This window comes from Plectropomus leopardus, chromosome 3 (assembly GCF_026936395.1).
Source record: "Plectropomus leopardus strain MGB_pleo_1.0 chromosome 3, ASM2693639v1, whole genome shotgun sequence".
In the NCBI taxonomy this organism is placed as follows: Eukaryota; Metazoa; Chordata; class Actinopteri; order Perciformes; family Serranidae; genus Plectropomus; species Plectropomus leopardus.
Window position 1 is genome coordinate 16,830,395 of NC_142178.1, and position 12,799 is coordinate 16,843,193.

Genomic DNA, 12,799 nt, shown 5'->3' on the forward strand with positions numbered 1-12,799 from the left:
TCTGCCGGTGTTTGTCTGCTCAGACAATGTAAAAGTACACAAAGACAGTCCAACTCTAAGGTGTCGTGACAGTTAGCGTTTTAATGAATTGACATATGAACAGTTACATGATCTCCAAATGGTTAACTGGGAGCAGCGTGCATAACACATCTGATGAAGATAGATGGTGAAGCCTTAAAAGGTAATACAAACAATAGGTTCTCCACCAAGTCTCGAGGCTACAAAGTGTCTTCTTCCTTTTGACTCACCTGAACATACCTGACCGCACCTAGGTAATCTCCAAAAACCACACAGCTGTTTGCAAAGTGACCTCTCTCATCATACAAGTTCATTTTACTCTACAGTCCACAACCAAAATGGCTTAACAGCAATAACATTTTGACATTTCAAAGCAGGAAAAGCACAAGTGTTAATGATCAAATAAATGACTGCTGAATACAAGCCCGGATCATGAAATTACAGACCCCTGGGCACAAATGTTTGACGGCCCCTAGTAAGGTTGGTGGTAAGTCTTTTTTCTTCATTCTTCAATAAATCATATAAAACATAGAGAGCATATGCATAATAGTTGCAATTCATTATGGAGAGCACTGTACAGCACTGGAAAATAAAAAGTAACCAGTGATGGAAGATGTAATCATCAGTATTAGCATCAAAATATATTTAAAAAGAAAAAAGAAGGTACACTTTGTTGGTAGGTGTTGAATGATTTGTATTTCTTTTACTATTACTTTTTTTCTTTTCTCTCCTTCTCTGTATATGTATTTAGATATGCGTTCACTCCCTATTTTATTCTGTTTTGTGCATATTTGCTTTGAGTGTGAAGTACTGAGCTTACATTATATGAAATGTGCTATATAAATAAAGTTGACTTGATCTGACTTGACTTCAGTTTCAGTGTGCTGGAATTGTAAATGATGATATTTGACTGCTGTTCAGCTGTCACACTGAAAGACATTTTTACACTGATGTTTAACCCACTTTGTCCATATTGTTTGGTTAATGACAGAGTAAGAAGTTCATCTGATCCAAATACAGGAAGTGAACATCATAGATTTGAAAGTCTCTGTAGAATTGAAACTAAGAACTCATAAGAAATGATACCCATGCTCATGTTTCTTTGTAAATGGTGCTAACTGGAAGCCTTAGACGTGTCTGTGGTGTGGTGAGTGGGTGAAAAGAGCATTTCTGTTACCTTCTCATACATTAGACTCAAGTGTCAGATTCCAAAATGAAGAAACACTGCCCATGCATGATTTATGTCAAGTGTATGTGGTACTGTAAAGCACAGAATAGTTTACATGGATTCAGCGGGAAAGGCAGATAAGGATTTCATACCTGAACATTTAACTAATTTTGTAGAGAAGTTCACTGGCTGTGACATTGCTTGACACACCTTAAGCTGAGCCAAAAGTCAATTTCTCTTATAATGGTGAAGAACAATAATCAGTATTCAAATTTACACTTCAATTTGAAACCAGCTGTTTACTTAACATTTTTTCTTAGTAAATTTCACAGACAAACACTTCTGAAAACAGTTTAAACTGGATTTTAAATCATTTAAACTATAGCAAATAAATCCACTTCAACATTTTCTCTCTTGTTTCAGTCGAGTGTCTAGGTGTGGGCATTTTTTGTCATGTTGTGAAATGATATTTTAAGCCACCACTGCAACGCTCTTTTTGTTTCCTGTCATGTGATTTCCTGTGAGTTGTCAAATTCTGTCAATGTATGTGTGGAGAGATTTGATATCTGCTCCAACTGCCAGAAAGTGAGCCGTACCAACAGGACTTTAGAAACAACACTAAGTCCAGATCAGCCGCTCAGGGGTCTTCACTTCAATGGGACGTCGATGCGAGGATACAAAGCAGAATATTTGATGCAGAATGCAGAAGTGACTTCTTTTTTTCTTCAGAACTTCAAGTTGCAGCTTTGGTGGAGATGTTTGTCGACGTGTTTTTCATATGAAGTGCAAAGATTGGTGTTTCAACATTTGTTATTAAGGAGGAAGTGCAGGGAGACAAAATGGAGGAGCACAATAATGTCCACATCATGAGACTCCTGTCAGGTAACAGAAAACTATACAAATATACATTTGCCATCTATATGTGATTAAGAGAGAGAGGATCTTACTTGTCTTGACACTGTGTCTGTACATGAAACATATGACTTTAATGCAAAAGCAACAGTGCTAAATGTCAACAGCTTTGCATTGCTCAGGTCTGATTCATACACTTATTTAATGAAGGCTTACACTGAATAAAGAGAATTGTTAACAAACTTAAATTACTTCAATCAGTAACACAAATGAATGAAGCTTTTTCAAATCAAGTTATCAAGTTCAATTTACACAACTGCTTGGAAATCTAGTTGAGAAAACGTAATTAATTTATGTGTTTTTTTTGCTACAGATCAAAGTCATTATTTTAAGTTCGTTGACAACTCTCTTTTTTCAATGTACATTTTAGCAATTTATTTTAGCTCAGACATCTTTTCGACAGGTTAAGGTGTTACACACTTGCATGATCTATGAATTCAAATTATTTTATTCAGATGTACCCAGTGAGCACTGGCTTACAAGACACTGACATTGCATACAAAGGGAAGGTAAAAACAAAAAAAGGAAGGCAAATAAGCCAGTGAATAGTGAAATGAAAACTGTTTAGCTTTTCAAAGTAAAACTGTTTTTAAAAAGTAGTTCTGCTACATCCAAACTACATCACAAGAAGTGATTGCAGTCTGAGTCTGGACTCAGAACTGACGCTGAGTAAATTGTGTTTGATTTAGAGACAAGGACAGGCCTCTCCTCGCCGAGACAGCTGGAAGATGTAATTAACGGAAACAATAGGGAGCAATAATTTTGGGTGGAATCAGAAAAATAATGAACTTCTGGGAAAATTTATAGTATTCATTCGGAGTTGAACCAGAGGTGACTCAAAATAAATAGCAGGTGATTGCTAAAGACAACAGTGGCCATTAAGTGGTAGCATTGTGCCATATTATAAGGCAAAAAACAACCTGAGAATACTATGAATATATATTTTATAATTAACTATAAAAACTACATAATACAAAATAGTTAAGTACTGAAAAAAAACTGCTGAGATTTTACTGTAGTTAAACTGCCACCCAACTACTGCAAATTTTAGTTAAACTGGTATTTGAACTATGTGTAGTTAACTGCTCCCCAACACTGCACATAGATATGCATATGGTATCTATTTCGATAAAAGCCAAACACTTGCTGTTTGAACTCTTCAAATGTGAAAATATCTCTGTTTTGTTGTAACTGAAAGATCTTTGGGTTTTGCACTGTGTGTCAGACAAAACAAGATATTTGAGGATGTAACCTTGAGCCCTTTTTTTTTTACTACTTTTTCACTTTTCAAAGACAAAGCATATCGATTTAACAAAAAATATTCTGCAGATTACCACTCATAATAATTGTCACCCCACATACAAACTGTAGCAAAAAACTAGGTCAAGTCAAAACTTGTTTGTAAAAATGCAGTGTAATAAACATTCATGTTTAACTCTCACCACAGGTGAGAGCACTGATTCCACCGTGTCGTCGGACTCCTGTGAGTACTATCAGACAGAGATATTTGATCAGCTGCCCAGCATCCAGGCCAGCCGGCCCGAGCAGGACAGACAGGGTTCATGGGAGGCCTGCGAGGCCCACCAGGGTGGCCCTGAAGCTGGGGAGAGGATCAGCCATGGCCACCTGTCCAGAGGATCCAAAGACAAGGCATCTATACAGCCGCTCAAGAACCTGGTCATGTGTATTCAGGGGAAGAGGGGCGCCAGGTGAGATCACACACTCCTAAAGTCTGCTTCTCCTCAGTCAACATTTTATTTTGACATTCTTGTGGAAAAGGTCCATGCTGTCACCTTTCTTTAGCACAACATGTAGCATCCTGTAGTTAAACATTAGTTTAAACTTTTATTTTTTAAAACTTCTATCCTAATTTTTCCTCAATCTTTTTTGGGGCTGTAGAACCAGAAAATGAAACTACTTGTAGCACCATGTTTACTTGAATATGGTGAAGAATGGTGGTCAGTTCAACCAAAGAGTGATGTTCCCCTCTCAGATGGTGGTATTTCAATATTTTTCAGAGGCTGCAAATGTGAATATTCAGTAATTGACATTCAAAAGCAAAGATTAGAGAAAGGCTTAAAAAAAACAACATTTTTTTCTCTGTTAATCACCTCAGAAACCCTCAAAGTAATCCTGTTATCCCTTTGGGTGGGAATCCCCACTGTCAGACTGGGAACCACTGCCTGAGAAAACCCGAAGAATTTGTCTCAAGCACTGTGTAAAAGGAGAAATCGACCTTTCAATCCATACCCTTCAATCATACTTATAGAAATACCTTTATTTCTAAAGCACTTTTCAAAACAAATTACAAAGTGCTTTACATACAATTTATTTATTATTTATTTTTTATTTAACCTTTATTTAAGAAGGCTGGTCCCATTGAGATTAAGAATCTCTTTTTTAAGGGAGACCTGGCCAAGACAGTCAGCAGTGTAAAACACAAAATTGCAGACAGAGACACAAAAGGAGACAAAATACAATTCACAAGCACAATTTAATAGAATATTATTAAAAGTCTATAAAAACGTGGTTAATAACATATTATGATAAATGCAACAAATGTTAATAAAACAACATTTTCCTGCTTAGGGTCAGGTTTAACATTTCCAGAGCAAAAGACAATATCATATTTATGTTGCTATTTAGGGACAGGAGAAAGATGCAAATCAGCAATATTGGTTTTTGGGAGTCATGGAGGCGGAACCAGAGCATCAACAGGAAAAGGGTTTGGGCGCAGATGGGAGGGGTCCTATCAGGCCTGTTGCCATGGAAGCACACGCTCCGTGCCATCGGAGGTAAGAGACTCATGATGAACATTATAAAGACTCGTTGGTTTGCTAGTATATTGTATTTATCATGACTAGATGATTTGACCTGACATGCTGACCCTCACTGATCTGTTCCAGGCAGGTTTGGAGTTGGCGTGAAGGCGTACTTTGTGTTCCTCAGATATCTGGTTTACATGAACCTCCTTCACTGTGCTCTCATCTTGGGTTTTATTCTGGGGCCGACAGCATTTTATGGCAGGGGCAACAGCAGCGGTGAGTCAGCCGTACTGACAGATTACAGTGAATTAACCACAACTACTGATCAGATTTAATGGATCACTTTTAAAGCTGGTCTGGGTCCAGCCCCAAGCTACATTATTAACAGAAATGTTGACCCCCATATGAACCAGCCTTAGATCTTCAGGTGGGACCCCTATGGCTGTTCCAAAGTCGAAGCCAAAAACTAAATGCGACCACGCTTTTGCCGTCAGGGCCTCTCGGCTTTAGAGCGACCTGCCTTAGGCGATAAGGCTGGCAGAATCAATGACTTCTTTTAAATCACTTCTTGAAACCCACATTTATAGACTTGCTATCATGTGGTATTGTATTTTTTATTTTATTTCTTTTTTTATCTTATTTGTGTTTTTATCGGTTTTATAGATTTAGTTGTTTTTGGTCTGTTTGTTTGAATTTATGTATATTGACATTTTGCATTATTTGTCCTTTTGTTTTAATTTCATCCTAATTATGATTATTAAAATAATAATAATAATAATAATAACTAAATTTCATAAACATTGTTGTGTTGTTCTGTGTGGTCTTATAGAACCTTTGAAGTTTGGAGGCAATGACTCTGTTTTGGATTTCTTCCTGGGATCGGTAAGGATTTGTTTATTTGTGCGTGTGTATGTTCTCTGTATGTTTCTCATGTAATCTAACTTCTCTCTTCCTTTCTGCAGGGCTACCTGGATCGATCCCCGGTCTTCTTTGGTTTCTATACTCGTGGCTCTCTGAATCTGCAGTGCTTGAACACACCTCTGCTGTACTTTGCTGGAGTCCTCATCATCCTCTTCCTCAGTTTCATCATGGTGGTCCGTCGGTCAGTTAGGATGCAAATGAACACAATGTGTCAATAGTCATTTTGTGTATCATTTGTATTAAATCTATAAACTTTATGACAGAACGATGGTTGGCTACAAGCACACCTGGATGCTGGGGAAGCGTTACAGTACGAATGTGAGCTATAAGATCTTTAGCGGTTGGGACTTCACCATCCAGGACCCTACAGCTGCTACTCTCAAACACAGCTTCATCAAAAACGATCTCAAGGTGAGTGGACGGACACCTGCAGGCATGATAACGCTCATATTTGTCATGGTCACTGACAAAATGCTGGGAAATTTTAAGAGAACACAGCTGGTCTGTTGAAACTATTGCCCACTTTGGTGGTATCCAATACTGTATATCTAACAGGTCAGTCCGTACTGTCGCTGTTCTGTTGGGTTGAAATGTCCTGACTCAACCCAAGCACACGTCAATTTCATCAAAAGTATTCAGTTACCCCTTATACCCTTTAAGGAGTAGGAATATATGTTTCCTTTAATACAAAGAGAGAGCACAATCTCCAATTAAAATGCAAAAAGTGCAATCATTTAATTTCAGTTGTCATTTGAGTAGCAGTCACATTGACCAATAGTGCTATTTTCCAAACCTTTTAAAAGTGACCTAAATTACCCATTGTGATCAGCTCAGGCAGTTTTAAGTCCTTCTGTAAGTTATTTCAAGTGGGCAGCAAATGGAAAAGGCAGAAAGAAATGGGATGGTATACACATTTATTGCAGATCACAAAACACTGAGTCACAATAATTTAATCTTGGTAAATTTCCATTATCTGAATAATTGTAAGGCAACCAACAATAAAAGCTAAAACAGGCTTTATATGCCTGTAATAACACAAACTGTCTTAATCAAGCAATGACATAACTCATTTTAAAAGATATCATGCTATTTCAAAGAGTTGAAAAGCTTGGCTTTTTAGGGTTTTTTTTTGTGTGTGTCTGTGATGCAATAAATATACTTGTGTCTTAACTATATGTAAGGTGAAGTGATTCCAGTATGTTTAGGCGCCCTTTTAAGCATATTTGACAGATTATCGGATAATATTGTGAATCACAATTATTTTGGTCAGGATAATCAGTCCATGGAACTCTCATATGGTCCCTTGCTAGTAAGGAGACATCCTCATAGATAATGTTTCTCCATTTACCTATTCAGATTTTTCCTTTAATTGGTCACTTGTCTGTTGATTCTCGTATTTGGAATGAAACTTAGAATTTCATGAACAATGTAATGTCATACAGATTTGCAATTCCGCATCTTTATTACCATCCATCCATCCATTTTAAGCGACAACATATCCTCCTAAAGGGGCTGGAGCTATCCCAGCTGATATTGGGTGAGAGGCGGGGCTCATCCTGGACAGGTCTCCAGACTATCACAAGGCTGACATGCAGAGACAGACAACCATTCACACTCACATTCACACCTACGACCAATTTTAAGTCACTAATTAAACTCACCAGCATTCGTTTAGACTGTGGAATCCGTGGAAGCCAGAAAACCCATGCTGGCACGGGGAGAACATGCAAACTCTATACAGAAGGGCCCTCAGGTTCAAACCCGAAATCCACTTTCTGAGAGGTGACAATGCTAACCACTCTACCATTGTGCCATCGTGCAAAGTTGTTATTTAATTCAACAGTGGTATCTACCTACTATTGTGGATGGTTGACCAAATAGTTTCTCACCCTGCCTCCAGAACAGTCACACATACTCTCACAATCATGCACAGACATATACCATATGATTTATATAGATACAGGGTGGTAAATGACAGTGAAAATAGTGCCTACCTTCTTCATGCAAGGAGCAGTATTGCTTGAGGCAGATGAGGAAATTCAGTGTCCCAGCTCCAGGACACATGGTTTCAATTTTAAAAATCAGCTGGAAAAAGTGTGCATATGTTTTCTGAGGTAAAATGTAAATGTACAGAACTCATTGTAAAGAGAAACGTATAAACTGCTTTTTATATTTAGCTTTTTCTCCTCAATCCTGCATTTAGGGAAAAAAGTGAAGAAACCTTTCCCAATGTATGTTTTACTACTTTTAGCTCATGTTTCTCTGATGCACTTTTCACTTTTTGATTTTTATCTTTGTTTAAATTAAACCCTTAAACACTGAGCTAATTGGTGCCCAAATTGCAAAAAATAAAATTAAAAGCTAGGAAAAAATGTCTAGGGAAAAAAAGAAAAACACTGGGGAAAAACAACATTTTCAATTACCATAATTACATATTTAAATTTATTTTACTTTTTTTTTTGGTTTCTTCAACACCATTTGTTTGTTGACTTTCTTTTTTTCTTTCTTCTCTCATCTTTTCTTTTTTATTTTCTTTTGTTATTTTTTACAGGTCAGTTGTCAGGTCTTTTTTATTTTGCTGGTCATTGCCTTCTTCCTATGTTTTTTAAAAATTAATCAAGCGAGTGTTTGCTAAAGTTTCAAGGTGTTAAAATACCTAGCTAAATAAGGAAAATTAAATGTGATACACAGACTGATATTGAGGTGGTCACAGTAGGTTTTCCTGTATTTATTTCTGTCTGTCCTCAGCTTTTCCTGGAGGAGCAGGCTTTCTCCCAGCGCAAGGCTCAGAGGACACTTGGACAGCAGGTGCGTCTCTACCTGCTCAGGTTCGTCCTCAACTTGCTCGTTCTGTCTCTGCTGGGTGGAGCCTTCTACCTCATCTACTTTGCCACTGAAACATCACAGGATGAGGTGAGAATTCAATGCTGCATGATTTATCTTAGATTTGGTTTCACATCACTTCTGACCCCCAGACTATGTCTCTTAGAGGAAGCACTACTGGTTGGTTAGTCTGGTGCTTCAGTACCTCCCTCCCATCACCATCACCTTTGTCAACCTGGTCCTCCCCCACATCTTTCGCAAGATCTCGTCTTTTGAAGACTACTCTTTCACCATGCAGGTCAATGCCACACTTGTTAGGTAAGGAGCATGGTGAGATAAAGACAGGAAAACTTACCACACATGCACGCACGCACACACACACACACACACACACACTCACACACACACACACACACACACACACACACACACACACACACACACACACACACACACACACACCTGTACTTATTTACTCTGTTTTTCCTTCAGGAGCATCTTCTTGAAGCTGGCGTCGCTGGGGATCTACTTATTTTTTATCTTCACAACAGAACATCAGCAAGTGAGTTCAGAGTAAGACTTATGTTTCAGGGTCACACAGACTGATATGTAATGTCAGGTAGATCTTAACCCTTTGAAGCCTTGATCGACATCAGTTTCTTGTGTTCAGATTGCAGGAAAGGGAAATCTGACAAGAAAATGAACTAAATATTAGTTTTAAAAAAGACAGATTGCAGGAAAGGGAAATCTGATAAGAAAATGAACTAAATATTAGTTTAAAAAAAGACAGAAAAGAAAAGAGTGAGAGAGAGAAATATTTGATATATATTATATATTTATATATATTATATTATTAATTAATTATTTAAAAACTAATAATTTCATTACAGTTATGTATTTAAAGTTGATTACAGTTGTTTTTTTGCATTTTTTCCAAGACATTTCCTTGTTCTTTTTTCTTTACCATTATTTTTCTTTTTTCTTTTCTTTTCTTTTCTGTTCTTTTCTTTCTCATGCACTATTTTTTGATTAATTTTGTTAGAACTTTTACTAATTCCTTTCTAATTCTAATCTGAGATTAAGCCAGTTGTTTCCTTTTCATTTGCTTGATTACAGAATCAGTTTCACTGCGGGGAGAACAGGTTCGGCCGAGAGATGTACAAGCTGTGTATCTTCAACTTCCTTGCCACTTTCTGCAACACCTTCCTCTTGAACTACCCCAGGAAGTGGGTTTGATTGAGATCAACAGTCTCTCTCCACCTTAGTCAGCATTGTAGTTTGAATGGAGAGATCAATACGTTTGATGTCGCTCTTCAGTAAACTCCCCAACAGTTCAGCTAATATAGGGAAAGATTAAAGCTCCTTTACTTAGTCAAGTTTTCAGTAACTATCTTCCTCTGTCTGACAGGCTGCTGCAGGAGAATTACCCCTTATCCTTGCTTGCTCGGTTGTTGGGGAAACAGCATTTCCTGATCCCCTTCAATGTGTTGGATCTGGTGTATGGTCAGACAGTGTCCTGGGTGGGAGTCTATTACTGCCCTCTGCTGCCGCTGATAGGAACCGTCACACTGATGGCCACAATCTACATCAAAAAGGTTGTCTGGGACATGGCAGCTATGGACCATTTATTAAACATGATCTGTACGGTCATGAATGTCACAAAAAGTCTAAGATCAATAATTTTGAATAATGGAATAATCTATGAATAGGTTAAATAGTAACACTAATTAAATCAATAAAACAAAACCAATTAGAAAAAGGCATTGAGATAATAACATAATCAGATTAAAATGGCTCATTGGGAAGAATAAAAAAGTACAAATACTAAGTAAGTAATACTAAACAGTACATGATGAGATCAATAAAAATTTTAAAAAATAAATGAATAAACCTAGACTCTGACATAATGATTTTTGTGCAAATTATGGGACCAAATTCAACTTTTTTTAAAGAAGTGATTTTGGAAAATTCAGAAAAATATGCTGATTTGCTGTCTTGCCAAGAGTTAGATTAGAAGATTGGCACTGCATATTACAAGTATGAAACTACAGCCAGCAGCTGGTTAGCTTAGCTCAGCATGAAGTATGTAAACGGAGAAACACCGAGCATTGTATGAGCGTGGTATCAATCTTCTCATCTAATTCTTGGTAACAAAGATATTAAGCAAGTTTTCCAGTACTTTGAGCTAACTATTTATTCATCTGGCCATGTATCACAAGATGTGAACTTAAGTCTTTCTCTGTGTCTGTCCTGGAATAGTTTGTACATTGAAGTTATTTTTCTTTAAATTCTCTATATTTCTGCCTTCCCTTGTTTCCCTTTGACCTGGTCTATGGTACATGGTTTTGACGTGACAGATGGAAATGTGACCAAGAAGCAACAGTGACTATTAACTGTATTTGAACATTTTCTGACAATGTCTATGTCTCTTTGTCTCTCTCTCTCTCACTGTCTTCAGTTCATGGTCCTGCGTTGCTGTGTGGCAGAACCGAGGATGTTTCGAGCCTCCAGCTCATCAGTTTTGTTCTACTTCATGTTGCTGCTGGGCCTCCTCATGGCTGCAACCACACTGGGTTTCAACCTCTACCAGCAAGAGGCTGTGCCAAACAAAAATATGTAGGTTTTTTTTAACTGTAATTTTGATGCACTTCCTTACTTGCACCTGTCTACGCTCCCTGTTTGTTTCTATATTTGTTTAACTATTGATATAAATTTAGATTTTGCTTTTTCTCTGTTGATCATTTCTCTCTCTTCAGTTTGTTCCTCTTGTCTTCCCTTCAGGTCCGTGTCCTGTGGTCCATTTGGAAATGGAGAAACTGTGCATAGTGTGATAGGAGTGTGTGTGGACAGTCTCCCACGTGCAGCACAGACCACTCTACGCTACCTGGCCTCTGAGGCCTTCGCCCTGCCGCTCATACTGGCCGAGATGTAAGTATACAGCAGGGTTATACAAACATCGGCTTTGTATTTGCATTGTTTTAAGTTTTTGCTGCTTATAGCAAAACATGTATCTACTTTAACACTGTTTCCTTTCGGTGAAAGAGCTAGAAGCACCGTGTGAACAGCTGCACGCATGCTGTGTGAAAGTGATAATCATCAGTGGATAGATGCTATTTTAAATAGACATATGGTACTTTCATCTAATCTGCTGGTCTGGATTCTGTTTTCTCAGTATAATCTTAACCTCATATGTGTCACGGAGACGAGCTAATCAGAAGGCCATCGAGAGACTGAAAGACATGCTGGTTATGGTAGGTCACATGTCATCAAACACTTACATACTTACAAATTAGTCTAAGAAGAAGATGAGGAAACTGATGATTTGGTTGTTGCAAGTGAATCATTAGCTAGTGGGTCTATTATGATAATTATTTTGCTTTCTAGTGTACCTGTGTGCATGTTGTGTCTATAGATTTGTTTATGTTTTCCTCACAGAGCAGCTCAGATAAGCGTTTCCTGGTGAAAGAGCACGCCACCATACTCAGACGTCAGAGAAATCCCCACAGAGTGCGCTCTGCACCCATCATAGAGGACAACCCCCTCAACCAACGGAAAGATGTCCCCTCCATGCATGCAAACAGATAACAGCCCTCAAGCCGTCAGCCCAGTACGTCCACATACTTTCACTGAAAAAAAAAAAAGACTTAGTTACGCCTGCCACAGCTGAGGAGATCTGGCTCAAAATAAAAAGTAAAAGTTATGACGAATTCTCACTCTTCCAGTTACATGATGTAAAAAGATAAGAAATGCAGTTTTGGCATATTTCTAAGGTCTTACTGTAACTTTCATATGACGCACTCTTAAGTTGGAATAGTGTTTGTATTGGTTTAAAAATTCTGGTTATTATTTTATGGTCTTGGTGAGTTTGTTAAGCGTGCTGATGAAACAGTGTTAGGTTTTTTTACCCCTCTGTAAAATTAAAAATGTATGCATATGAATGTAATTTTATTACCATTTATATGATGGTTATAGTATTAAGTTGTGTATAAAAATGGTACTTTAACTGTATTCAGTGAACTGTGTTTTTTAAATATCCTGCTCAATAAACCTTCATGGTTTGTGAATTTCTTTAATTATTTTTTTGTGTTACTTAAAATGACACCAATACGCAGCCTAATATGTTATCTACTTGCAACACACGTGTAACACCCCTTGCTTTCACACACACAAATGGATCCACACGTGTGCACAC

The 12,799-nt window shown here is 37.7% G+C and overlaps 1 protein-coding gene across 2 annotated transcripts; it reads left to right on the forward strand.

Moving 5' to 3' along the window:
* The first annotated feature begins 32 nt into the window (after positions 1-32).
* On the forward strand, positions 33-12,671 carry tmc8 (transmembrane channel-like 8). Of its 2 annotated transcripts, none has more exons than XM_088075752.1 (16): positions 33-181; positions 3,546-3,807; positions 4,745-4,893; positions 5,005-5,139; positions 5,693-5,745; positions 5,826-5,965; positions 6,048-6,195; positions 8,533-8,697; positions 8,774-8,925; positions 9,100-9,169; positions 9,724-9,833; positions 10,016-10,202; positions 11,066-11,223; positions 11,389-11,535; positions 11,780-11,858; positions 12,043-12,671. In XM_088075752.1, exons 1-16 carry the CDS (start codon positions 154-156, stop codon positions 12,190-12,192), a joined length of 2,133 nt encoding a protein of 710 aa, XP_087931878.1. In that variant the 5' UTR covers positions 33-153; the 3' UTR covers positions 12,193-12,671. The 2 variants fall into 2 exon arrangements, with proteins under 2 accessions (XP_087931878.1, XP_042341668.2); XM_042485734.2 differs by lacking the exon at positions 33-181 and adding an exon at positions 1,725-2,068.
* The last annotated feature ends 128 nt before the right edge of the window (positions 12,672-12,799 follow it).

What these genes read in the sequence shown, in the direction of transcription:
- tmc8 (XM_042485734.2), top strand. Translation starts at nt 2,026, where the DNA reads ATGGAGGAGCACAATAATGTCCACATCATGAGACTCCTGTCAG. An exon ending in CATCATGAGACTCCTGTCAG is followed by an intron (nt 2,069 to 3,545) that starts GTAACAGAAAAC and finishes CTCTCACCACAG; the next exon opens with GTGAGAGCACTGATTCCACC. An exon ending in TCATCAAAAACGATCTCAAG is followed by an intron (nt 6,196 to 8,532) that starts GTGAGTGGACGG and finishes GTCTGTCCTCAG; the next exon opens with CTTTTCCTGGAGGAGCAGGC.